The sequence below is a fragment of the Salvia splendens genome, chromosome 20, assembly GCF_004379255.2.
Source record: "Salvia splendens isolate huo1 chromosome 20, SspV2, whole genome shotgun sequence".
Classification (NCBI taxonomy): Eukaryota; Viridiplantae; Streptophyta; class Magnoliopsida; order Lamiales; family Lamiaceae; genus Salvia; species Salvia splendens.
In genome coordinates, this window is record NC_056051.1 from 21,232,056 (window position 1) to 21,244,318 (window position 12,263).

Below are 12,263 nucleotides of genomic sequence, written 5' to 3' on the forward strand. Positions count from 1 at the left end.
AATTAAAAAAGATGTGCTCCAACGTCTTTGGCTCTTCTTTGCAAAAAATACACCTATCACCCTCAATTCGTGGTATTCCCTCATCTAATCAGTCTATCTTTATTTTTTAAGCATGTCTTGCAAGATAAACCAGACAAACAATTGAGCTCGGGGCGGGGCAGAGTTCTTCCAAGCGAGGGAGTTTTAACTCATATTGTGGTGTTAGTATTCTCGGAGCTCTTAGTAACTTGCAGAATAAAGTTAGAAACAAAGAATTGTTTTGAGTTATTAAAATACCACACCCTCTCAGCTCTCGTGTTAAACCATATAGTAATTGTGTAAAGATGCATTGATTCTGTCCACATTGAAAGATGCCCCTATAACCCATTCGCAGCAGCAGTGACCGTCTGTGGAAAAAATATTATTTTTTTATTAATTACAAAATGTCTACAATTGAGAGTTGTGTAGATAAAAAGTTGATTATTAATGAATTGAATGAGAATTACATATGGAATAGTCTAATTAGGATTGATAGCAAAATGATGTATGCTGCGGTTCCCTGGAACCAAGAAATGAGAGATATCTCAATTAGAAAATACTCCATCCGTCCCTCAAAAACATGCATTCTTTACTTTTTAGTTCGTCCCACAAGAATATGTATTTTCTAATTCTTTTTCTCTCTAATGAGGTGAAATCTATCTCCACTAACAATACTTTATTTACTTTTCTTGTCTACCTTTTTATCTTACTTCACCAATTTTACATTAAAACGCGTGCCGACCTCAAAGTACATATTCTTTGGGGGAGAGTATATAATATACTGAAAATTTCGAAGAAAAAATACATGAAAATTTTAGATCATCATAAGACCACCCCCATCGGTGACTTTGAGATGAGGGCAAACACATAAGACAAAATAGAAAGAAATAAAATTAAAACAAAAATTAAATAACCCAACCCAACCTCCAATTTGGGGTCTTGTCGGCCGGCCCAACATAAAGTGGAGGGCAAAGGACACGTGTCCATTTTCTATTGGCTCAATGTATTATTATTTTTGATTTTTTTATTTACTATTAATTATTGATTAATCACTACTACTTTATTTATGTACATGTTTTAGAATTGTATACTGTAAATATGAAATGTAAATATTTTAGATAATCACATTTTTGAATATTTTGAACATTGTGAATTTATGATATTTTTATTACTTTTAGTTATTAATTTAATTTATTTAATTATTATTATATTTGTCTTTATATATCATTTCAAAACTCATGTGAATTATTCTTCCAAACATTCATGTGAGTCCCTCTTGTGAAAAATTCACCTGAACTAGATCATTTTATTTATGATTAATTATGATTTTTTATTATTTCTTACTTTTTTATTGTGCTTCATTTTTTCTATATATATCCCACTAGGCATGCAAAACTCTTCACAAACAAATTACCTTTCTTTTCGTTCTTGTTTTGATAAATTTGTTTTTTTCACTCTTCATTTGTATTTTGGTTTGTTTATTTCTATTATCGTATTGTATTTTTTAATGTGTGTAATTTTCTAATATATTGTGCTTTAATTATTTGAATATCTAATATTTTCTGTTTTAAATTTGAATCGTATACTTTTTTTTATAATTTTTAGACATTATTTAATATATTTAAATTAATTATAAATCAAAATATTAATATAAAATATATGAAAAAGATAATATTTAATTGGATTGGATTGGTGTGTCACTGGAAGTAAAAAAGTTGATGGGGTTGAATTGAGTAAGGATTGTGTATGTCAATATGTGGAGATGAGAAATGAATATTTTATTAAAAAGTTGATTTAGGTTGGGTCGGGTGAAGAAGTTGATGGGGTTGAATTGAGTAGGGATTGTGTATGTCAATATGCGGAGATTAAGAAATGAATATTTTATTAAGGAGTTGATTTGGGTTGGGTTGGGTCGGGTGAAGGTTACGGATGGTTATAGTCTAACGTCAGCATCATAGTTTATAAGTATAGTATCAATTTTTTAGTATTTTTGCAATACATACATATTCCTTATACACGCTATCAATTTCTTAAGATTCACTATTAATAATTTGCAAATTTTGTACTACGAGAAGCAAACAGTGTAATATGGTATTGGGTAAATCGAAATAAAAGAACATTTAAATGATATAAAACCAATCTGGTTCTTCATAACAGTACCAACATTCATAAGCATATCTAACACCAGTAATAAAATATCAAACATAACCTCATCTCAACATGAGAGTAAGACCTGTATGCTGATATAATTCTACAAAACTTTTAGCGAAAAAGGATAAAACAAACAAAACCTTTAAAGATTTCATTCCAAAGGGTGAGACACTGATCTCAGTCTAAGCTCCAATGTTGGATGCCTTGTTCAGGATCACACCTTCATATTTCACCTGGAACCACTTCATTGCGTCCTCCTTGGTGACTCTGTGTTGGATTCCAACACGGGCCTTGCACCTACGGCGACGACCCACACGGTATCCAGGGCGTTCCAAGACAACGTAGAAGTCCATACCATAAATACCAGTAGAAGGGTCATACCTATAATATTATCAATGTAACATGTTAGAAATCTTCATACTTCAAAACAGTAGCATCATAAAAATACAGGCAAATTAACAATGTATCTGTCACATAAAACCTCAAAAGCATACAGGCAACTTATGCTACACAAGTCTACAACTATTAATTGAAAAGTAGTATGAGAACTCATCACAGATTTGCTTACTTAATCCCAAGATCGATGTGCTCCTGGATACCGAAACCAAAGCATCCAGTTTCACTGAAGTTCCTCCTCAACAGTTCATACTCCTTGACCTTCAAGCCACTCTCAAGGAGTTGCATAGCCTTGTCACCTCTAACCGTGACATAGCAAGCAATTTTTTCATTTCTCCTGATCCCAAAAGATCGAACAGTGTATCTTGCTGCAAAACATGAAAGAAAACAAATTCAACTACTGTCTACATATGTTAAAAAAAATCATTTGATAAGCTTCAATCTATACAAATACAATTCTCAACAACCCTGACTTAAAAAAATATATACATCACAATTAAAAAAATGCTTTAATCTAGTCTATTTATAGGATCACCATAATACAAAAAGTAGAACTGCTCCAGCTCTGCTATTTAGGTGATTCATATATTTTATCTGTTCTGTACAAAATGCTTAAAACTACTCAAGCAACAAATCTGTATTAACAAGTTAATATTGCAGAATTCATGCGTCTCGGTACTTCTAAAACTAGAAAAATACATAAATGTACAAACAGCAAAAGCATATTCCAGAAAATTAATAGTACTAGGATAATAGAAAAAATACGCGTACGGGAATTTACCCTTGGAGAAAACAGGAGATTGACCACTGAGTTGCTCCAACACCTATCAGAGAAAATGAAATCGGTCAATCCAAAAATATTAAATCACCAAAACAAATCATATGAAAAAATTCAGAGCTTCGGCGGCAGTGGCTCAATGTGTGTGGTACCTTAGCAGCTCTGGTGAGACGATCTCCGCTCTCTCCGACGGAGATGTTGAGCACCAGCTTCTGCACCTTGATCTCCCTCATCGGGTTCGACAATTTCTTCTCTGAAGCCTACAAGATGACAAATATGCGCAAAATTAGACAAATCAATCGAGCCTCCAAAGCGAATATACATGCTCGCGGATAATGCAGATGCGAAAGCACAAGTAGCGGCACGAACCATTGCTACGCAGCGGTGAATAACGGTAGATGGCGGAGGAGGGGCGGCGGCGGCAGGAGTTTAAGTGAGAATGAGCTGCAACCCCTAAATATCAACCGGAAGGGGAGAGAGGCAGTGAGCTAGGGTTTCCATGTGATTGTTGGCTTGACCGAAATGTCCACTGTGCCCCTCAAGCGTTAATTAATGTAATTGCATCCTCGAGGACTTTTCTGGTTAATTACTTCTTTACTAATATTTGGGCTAGTTTAAATTTCACTACACAAATACAGTATCCTACTGATAATCTGATATCAACACCTCAAAAACTATATTCAAGATCTTTGAATTAATTTACATAAGCTCAAATTTGTTCTAACTTCTAACCTTCTTCTTTTCATCTTCCCATCCAATTCAATTGAACCTCAATCAAAGCACACAAACTCTTTGAGATTTGGTTCATCGCTAACACCCCGTAGAATTGAGGCGATCTAACTGTCGATTATAGCATCTAGGTTATAGCTCCAAAATAGAAGACTGCACTACGTAGTTGACAAAGGTAATTGAGATGTCACATGCATATTATCACTCTTTTACCGCGGGTATGTTTATGATATGCATTTGCATATAGTATTTGGTGTCACGTGCATTTTCCTGCAAAAGTAATTGAGATGTCACATGTTACAAGTTTTATGTTTTAAAATGTCTTGAACTTGCATTTACAATTAAAAAAATCCTCAATTGTAAAAAGTTCGATTTTATAGTTTTATACAGATCTAGCAACAAGACAATTACCATTTTGCCGATTTCTTAAGAGCACTATGACATGACTCAAATTACTTAGTTGCGTGCATTATATCCTAATGATGAGTGGTAATGCATTAATGCTTGAGGCTAAAAGTTTTGGGTTTGAATCCATCATAACATAATCTTTAAATTTTTAAAAATACATAAAAATAAATTAACATATAATCATGTAATATTTGGATGAGAATTTATTCCCAAACTATTTAAGTGCGTTCACTCAGCCAATATAGATATATTCGTCTTTAAAAAATAAACTAATTTTATCATTTCGGATCGTCCCCTAGATTAGACCAACTCTAAATATATAAAAATTTTAACATATAATAATTTTACCATGCTTATTAACAATTCGAAAAAGACCCTCATGTCATATCACTTGGACACAAATTTTGCAAACTTATGTATAAAATTGGAAACATTCATTTAGTCATTTATGAAAGAGTGAAATAATATTAAATATACAAATTATATCATATGTTGAATTGAAGTGAATATACAAATTTTGCAAACTTACGGATAAAATTGGAAACATTCATTTAGTCATTTATGAAGAGTGAAATAATATTAAATATACAAATTATATCATATGTTGAATTGATGTGAATATACTAGTACAATTTACATATGTACATTAATCTCCTAATATAAGGAGTACTATTATACACAACAAAAAATAATTATATTGCATTACTTTTTCATGTTAAGAAAAAAAAATATTTTAAAATTTTTTGATAGTACTACTTAATTCCATCCAGTAATAATTATTCATTTTGATCCGGTATGAATTTTTTTAAAATATAAAAATGGATTGAAAAAGTGAAAAAAATATACTAGTTCTTTATAAACAATATCATTATTTATCTCTCTTATCTATTACATAATTTTATTTTAAATTTTATATCAGTCACTATTAAAATTATTAAATAACAGAGGGAGGAAGTAATGTTGAACATAGAATTTGCTTTCCGAGTTTAAGAATTTTTAAAAGCAATTAAAGAAAGGTAAATACTACTACTCTTATGATATTTTTGGAAATCAAACTGGAACACAAATTATGTTTAACTTAAGATTTAAATATTAAGAAGCAGAAAATTGCATTTTACGGTGGAAAATTAATACAGCGGAAATAAACATAACATGAATTTTACCCTCTTCACGCAGATCTAGGGTTTCGTTCATTTCACCAATTTCAGGGTTTTGAGATCCAGGCTGAATTTTCCGAATTCCTGTTTCTCGATCCCTAATTTTAAATCCATCTGGATCAAGCATAGGAGCGTATGTTATTGAGGTGTTGATAATTTGATCTGGCAAAAATGTCGGTGAAGAGCAATGCTTCTATTAGGGATCGGACGCAGGAGTTTTTAGGGATTGCGGAGAGGGCAAGGAAATCAGTATCGTTGCACAATGGGCCCAGCAGCAGTGGATCCAAGCGGGAGGACCCGCCGCGGTCGGCGCTGGCGATGCAATCGGAGTTCAACCGGAGGGCATCCAAAATTGGGCTTGGGATTCATCAGACGTCGCAGAAGCTAGCTAAGCTGGCAAAGCGTGAGTGATTCAATTGTAGCTCATCCTGCTATTTTTCTCCAGAAATAGGATGTTCTTGGTTAGTTAATGAGCTGATCGCGGCTTTGCATTTGCTGAAGTTTAGAAGTTATTATCTAATGTACATGATCTGAATTGCATGTATCTGAAAACATTTTGTAGTATGTATGGAGTGGTTGAGATTTTTTATTGGATCCATCACATACAGGAGTTAAAAGATGGCGCAATGTGTTGTTTGTTAACCAATTTAATCTGATCAATTGTTTGTCGGCGACGTTTTGTATCTTGATTTTATGATATGAGTTCTTGTGCGGACCTTTTGTATCTTGAGTTTATGATATGATTTCTTTTGCAGACCATATGTTAATCATACAAGAATGTATATCTGCCCCTTAGCTCGTTGCTACTTTCAGGAGCACGAGAGTATTAGTTTCATACCACTGATTCAAACTCTAGATGCTTGAATAAAGAACTTTTTAAGAAATCATAATTTGCCTTGTTCTTGGAGGATGTTTGTGCTCTTATGGACCAAGATCTAGTTAAACGTTAAGGGGCCTTTATACCTTAAGGGAGCATTTACCTTTAGTGATAGGATAGATAGTTAAAAAGAGTCCAAGCTAATCAACCATTGGAATGATTACTTTTGAGCTTGTTTGACCATCTCATCTAAAAAGTTCTCAATCTTATGTTTTACTATCATTTTATCGTATCACTCAAAAGTAAACACCTATATCATAGGCTAGTCCACCACATACATTGACTGTTACTGCCCGTCCCTCGTATGCCTCTTGTTTATGATTGTTTTTTAGATTGGATTGGCATGCTCGATATATGATTTGATAATGTTATGTTTTTATCTATTGCAGTGGCAAAGAGAACATCAGTGTTTGATGACCCTACCTTGGAAATCCAGGAGCTCACTGCAGTCATCAAGCTAGATATAACGACTCTTAACTCTGGTGTAGTTGATCTCCAGTTTCTCTCCAATTCACGCAATGAGACTACCTCCAGTGACACCACTACTCATTCTACTACTGTTGTTGACGATCTAAAGAATCGTTTGATGAGCACCACAAAGGAGTTCAAGGAAGTTTTAACCATGCGAACAGAGGTGAACCCAGAATTCGATGCTTCCACTCATCATCCTTTATTCATGTATAGCTAATAATGCAATGTGTTTCCTGGTCTTCAACAGAACCTGAAGGTTCATGACAACAGAAGACAGTTATTTTCGTCGTCTGCTTCCAAGAGCCATGCAAATCCTTTTGTTCGCCAGCGTCCTTTGGCTGCAAAGGCTTCAACTAGTAACTCAGCTGCCACACCTCTTCCATGGTCCGATGGCACAAAAACTTCCTCCCAGTTATTTCCCAAGTAAGCACATAGTACATGAAATTTCCAGCCAGTTGCTATCCCCATGGCTTACATGAATTTTGGTCATTGCATTTTCTGTTTTTGAATTTATGCTGATAAAAATTGATGATGCTTGTTGAGTAGTCCTGAATGTGGTTCTAAAAGATGCCTTTAAGGACTTAATACTGCGGAAAACAACTTGAATTAAACTGATTTACCTACCCGTTACGTGCATAGCTTACTTTCTGTAACTTATTTAACAGGACTCAGGTTGACGGGGAATCCCAGCCTTTGCTGCAGCAGCAACAAAATCAACAACAACAACAAATTGTTCCCGTACAGGACAGCTACATGCAGAGTAGAGCCGAGGCTCTTCAAAATGTGGAGTCGACAATTCATGAGCTGGGCAGTATCTTCAATCAGTTGGCTACATTGGTATCTCAGCAAGGAGAGATTGCTATCAGGCATGAACTAGAACTTCTTAATTGTTTTCACCATTTTATATGCTCAAAATGTACGATCATGTATCTTGCATTTACGAACCCATGCCTATATGGCTATATGCCATTGTTTTTATAATCTCTAGAAAGTGAGTTCATTTTCTTACATGGTTTTGGACCTGTGTTAATAGGATCGATGAGAACATGGAAGACACGCTGTCAAATGTGGAGGGAGCACAAGGGGCTTTGCTCAAGTACCTCAATAGCATCTCATCAAATCGGTGGCTAATGATCAAGATATTCTTTGTGTTGATTTTCTTCCTCATGGTATTCCTCTTCTTCGTGGCATAGTCAGCTGTTGCACGGTAAGCAAAACTTGTATTCGGCCGTATAATTTTCCAAAGTATTTTGTAGTAATATTCTTTATGTATATCGGGACGGGAAGTCGGGAACCTTACATCTGACGAGCTTCAGTGTATTCTTACCATAAGTGAAGTTGTAGACAAAAACTTCAGTTTGAAGTGTAATGGGAAATTTATATTTTAATTTGCTTGTGTGTGTATAATAATGCTTGTTCGTTTCGATTTTTTTTTTTGCGGTGTTTTTTTTTTATCTTAGTATGTATGAAGACGGGCGTATGTATTAGTAACTTGATAATATAACCACGATTATTTTAAACAACGATCTTAAAATATGAAAATTTAGTCTCACGGTTCCTGACTTTAAAATGGAAAAGATGCACAAAAGAATAATAAAGAAGGAATTATCCCAATAATGCATCACTGAAAAATCATCAAAAGTTCAGACCCGTCAACCGATGGGATACTTTCGGCCTTAATCCAAAAACTCAGTCGAGCAAGATTAATCAATATGAATAACGTGGTTAACTAGCAATTCATATCTGTTTTAATTTATAAAATTAAAGAAGCTTCGACTAGATAAATCGTACGGACGGGATTGTTGGTCAACCTAAATCGACCCAACCCAACCCAACCCAGCCCAATCTATTTGACAAACCCTATCCCACCCCCAATCTATATTAGATGCACAAAGTAGCCTTCACAGAAAATCGTGAACACCAAACCAAACAAACCTTAGAAGCTGCGCCTCTCTGTTCGAAACCCTATTTGCGTGTTAACCCTACATTTTGAAATCAGATTTTCGAGCTCATCGGAACTGTAGGATTAGGGAGTAAATAAATTACGATATATAATCTGATATTCGTCTTTCGATTAATAATCTCGCGGTACACTCACCTATAGTTCGGATTATTTTTCCTTTTTTTAAAGAATTTTATCAAATTACGGCTTGCTTTGTTCGATCAACAATCTCGCGGTAGACTCACTTATAGTTCGGATTATTTTTCCTTTTCTTTGAGAATTGTATCGAATTACGGCTTGTTTTGGTTTTCATTTGTTGTTCTGGAAGCAGTAATTGTTGATTGGTTTCGGGAAATCCAGTCCCGAAAATCATCGGCGATTTGTTGCATCTGAGCTTCAGGTTTTCCTTCGTTCACGAGGGCTTTTGATTTACGCGCGGTGGAAAATGGTTGGTGGTGGGAATAGGAGGGATGAGGGATCGTTTACCGTGAGCAACACCAATGTTTTTGCGGCGCTGGATTCTTTGAGGAAGAAGAAGAAATCTGACAAAGATAAGGGTTCGTCCAGGGGGAGTAAGAGCTCCACTAAGAGTGGCGCTGCTTCTGGAAAATCAAAAGCGGAGGAAAAGCCGGTGTACTGGGCTCCGGCACCTTTGACGGTGAAGTCGTGGGCGGATGTGGATGATGAGGATGACGATGATTACTATGCCACCACGGCTCCTCCCCAGGCGATGTGGGGTGGTTCCGGTTTGAATAAAGTGGATGAAACAGAGAAACAAGATCAATTGGAGGTATAAGGCATGCGCACTCTGGTTGTTTTTGCTCCTATTTCATTTTAAAAATATTATTATTGTCTATTTAGTTTGACGATTAAATGTTTCTAAATTCTAACATTTCGAAGTCCGCATGTGATTGTTAAAAGAAAACTGGATTTGCAATACATATAAATATGTTATGATGCTTGACTCCTTGACTTGATGGTTTACTATGCCCGGCTTGTATTGATCATTTGGTGTTGTTACCTTCAGTATGCTGCATTTCGCATTTTATGCATAAATAGGCAATTTCTTTTTCAAATTAAAATTTGAGCATGTTGTGTTACACAGCAAGGTTGAGAAATACCATTTCCTAGATTTCCTGATTCTTTGGTATTTCATTCGTGTTCATTGTTGTCATTTTGTAGCTGCCACTTTCACTTTTCGTCTAGTTACTTAATGTGTATGATGAATGACACACTTTACTAGCAGAGCTTCATTGTAAAAGCTTAGCTGGTGTCTTGTCATTTATATGAAAATGTGTTATCGTTTAAATGTTTGCTTTCCTTTCCTTTTCTGTACCAGTACTACTTTCTTTTGATGATTTTTTTGTTGTGGCTTTCTGTTCTATATATAAGTAGTTTCCCCAATATGCTTCATCGACTCTAGAATTTTCTTCTTCTTGCTGTACTGAGTCTACTGACAATGCCTAAAGTGGACTGTAATATTGTTTTCGTCCCTCAAACTTATACTGTTATCTGATAATGTGTTAAGTTTCTTGTAAAAAGTAAAAACTTTGATTAGCCTGTCTGGGTCATCTGCAGACTAGCCTTTTGGTCTTAGTGTATCATCCTTACTTTGTTATATCAATCTTCTTCCTGATTCACCAATCTTCTTCCTGTTCAGCATCTTATGGGATGTATCTACAGGTTGCCTTTATAGTGATAAAACAATCTCAGTCAAGTCAAGTAAATAGCATCATGGACAAAAAACCATAGCTCCTCAGCATGTAGTTTTTTCATGTTCTATTGTACTGTTACAACCTGTGGTATGTCTCTCTTGATATCTTTGTTAGTTGCACATTTATACTAACTGAAATGTAACTACTTAGCGTATGTCTCCTTCGTTAACCTTGTCTGTTGTAAATTTCTACTGATTGCTTTTATCCTATTGGCTCTTTCTGCAGCTGTAGATTTGTAATGGCTATTTAGAGATGTTACATGTCTGCCCATTGAATAATTATATACTGATGCTCTTTCTTCCCCTCTTGGATTTTATTTTGGTGTGGAATGACTAAATTCTTTTTGGGACTTCAACTTAATTTTCCATCCAAAATTTAGGAAAGTGAGAGTGAAGATGAGCTTCTCGATGAAGGTGATGATGATGTAGATGAGGAGCCTGATCATGAAACAGAGGTCGGAGAACCTTCTGAACCGGTAGTCGAAACACAGGTTGAACAATCTCCAGCACCTAGGGAGACAGAAAGACAACTTTCCAAGAAGGAGAGAAGAAAAAAGGAGCTTGCTGAATTAGAGGCCATTTTAGCTGATTTTGGAGTAAACCCTAAAGAGAAAGCTGAAGATGTAACAACCGGTAATTGATGTATCCCTATCATCTACATGGAAACTGCTGGTCGTGCATGAAAATTGTTCTGCGATTGGTGTGCTACCTATTACTATTTTCTTCCCATGTCTTTATTTTGTTATCTTGCATGCATTTTTTGGAGCCTGTCACATAGTGTGGGTGCAAATAATGCAGCTTCAGTTTGTCCCTACTTAATTACTAGAAATAGAGCATCATCGATTAGGTGAAGTAAGAATAAACAGTCGATTTCTATTAATATAAGTTTGCATATGATCTTTGGTCTCTTGCAGACCCAAACAATGACGGGAAAGAGGTGCAACTGAATGGAGTTGCAGAGAAGAAAGAAAGTGCTTCACCTGCTGAATCCAAAAGTGCAAAGAAGAAGAAGAAGAAGGCCTCCAAAGAAGCTAAGGAACCTCAGGACCAGCCCAATACCTCAGATGCTCATAATGAACAAGATGAGGCTGAATATGTGGAGGGAGACACTTCTGCTGTTGATGTGAAGGAGCGGCTCAAGAGGGTGGCTTCTGCTAAGAAAAAGAAATCGAGCAAGGAGGTTGACTCCGCTGCAAGAGCTGTTGCTATGGAGGCTGCAGCACGGAGTGCAAAACTTGCGGCTGCCAAAAAGAAGGAGAAGAACCATTATAACCAGCAGCCAATCCGGTAAGAGAAAATTCGAGCTTTGGAGCTCTGATCGAATGGAGATAGATGTATTTTTGTGGTTAATAAACTCCGAGCTCTTGCCTCTAGTTTTGTAGTAGATGAACTTCGAATAGAACTTTACATGTCAAAAGATGTTTCTTTATATTTTTTTCGTTTTAAATCGAGAAACCGTTGCATTTGGTACTTGCTCGTTAGATCAGATGTATTATACAATACTCTTCTTGCTGTGTAACTACCGCTCTCTTCAGTTTTAAAGAGTGCTGAAACTTTCTGATGATTTTTCTTGTGATTTCGATCACATCTTTAGGCTTATAAGGTTCTTATACATTATACTC

The 12,263-nt window shown here is 35.5% G+C and overlaps 3 protein-coding genes across 3 annotated transcripts; 2 read left to right on the forward strand and 1 right to left on the reverse strand.

Moving 5' to 3' along the window:
• Positions 1 to 2,127: 2,127 nt before the first annotated feature.
• On the reverse strand, positions 2,128 to 3,864 carry LOC121783000 (60S ribosomal protein L11-like). Its single transcript, XM_042181030.1, has 5 exons — positions 3,713 to 3,864; positions 3,496 to 3,603; positions 3,347 to 3,389; positions 2,738 to 2,933; positions 2,128 to 2,550 (listed from the first exon to the last, which is right to left on the reverse strand). Exons 1-5 carry the CDS (start codon positions 3,713 to 3,715, stop codon positions 2,352 to 2,354), a joined length of 549 nt encoding a protein of 182 aa, XP_042036964.1. The 5' UTR covers positions 3,716 to 3,864; the 3' UTR covers positions 2,128 to 2,351.
• Positions 3,865 to 5,594: 1,730 nt separating this feature from the next.
• On the forward strand, positions 5,595 to 8,375 carry LOC121783080 (syntaxin-32-like). The gene is made up of 5 exons (XM_042181133.1): positions 5,595 to 6,040; positions 6,904 to 7,148; positions 7,233 to 7,408; positions 7,651 to 7,851; positions 8,019 to 8,375. Exons 1-5 carry the CDS (start codon positions 5,809 to 5,811, stop codon positions 8,176 to 8,178), a joined length of 1,014 nt encoding a protein of 337 aa, XP_042037067.1. The 5' UTR covers positions 5,595 to 5,808; the 3' UTR covers positions 8,179 to 8,375.
• Positions 8,376 to 8,872: 497 nt separating this feature from the next.
• LOC121782418 (uncharacterized protein DDB_G0286299-like) lies at positions 8,873 to 12,111 on the forward strand. The gene is made up of 4 exons (XM_042180258.1): positions 8,873 to 9,162; positions 9,259 to 9,717; positions 11,022 to 11,274; positions 11,556 to 12,111. The coding sequence occupies exons 2-4, from the start codon at positions 9,373 to 9,375 to the stop codon at positions 11,930 to 11,932; spliced, it is 975 nt and encodes a 324-aa protein (XP_042036192.1). The 5' UTR covers positions 8,873 to 9,162; positions 9,259 to 9,372; the 3' UTR covers positions 11,933 to 12,111.
• Positions 12,112 to 12,263: the final 152 nt, after the last annotated feature.

Bases quoted from the DNA above. Each gene is read 5' to 3' on its own strand.
- LOC121783000 (XM_042181030.1), bottom strand. The intron at 3,390-3,495 runs GTACCACACACA...TTTCTCTGATAG, and splicing joins GTCTCACCAGAGCTGCTAAG to GTGTTGGAGCAACTCAGTGG. The intron at 2,934-3,346 runs GTAAATTCCCGT...CATGTTTTGCAG, and splicing joins ATCTCCTGTTTTCTCCAAGG to CAAGATACACTGTTCGATCT.
- LOC121783080 (XM_042181133.1), top strand. From the start codon at position 5,809: ATGTCGGTGAAGAGCAATGCTTCTATTAGGGATCGGACGCAGGAGTTT. The intron at 6,041-6,903 runs GTGAGTGATTCA...TATCTATTGCAG, and splicing joins GCTAGCTAAGCTGGCAAAGC to TGGCAAAGAGAACATCAGTG. The intron at 7,852-8,018 runs GCATGAACTAGA...CTGTGTTAATAG, and splicing joins CAAGGAGAGATTGCTATCAG to GATCGATGAGAACATGGAAG.
- LOC121782418 (XM_042180258.1), top strand. From the start codon at position 9,373: ATGGTTGGTGGTGGGAATAGGAGGGATGAGGGATCGTTTACCGTGAGC. The intron at 9,718-11,021 runs GTATAAGGCATG...TCCAAAATTTAG, and splicing joins AGAAACAAGATCAATTGGAG to GAAAGTGAGAGTGAAGATGA. The intron at 11,275-11,555 runs GTAATTGATGTA...GGTCTCTTGCAG, and splicing joins AGCTGAAGATGTAACAACCG to ACCCAAACAATGACGGGAAA.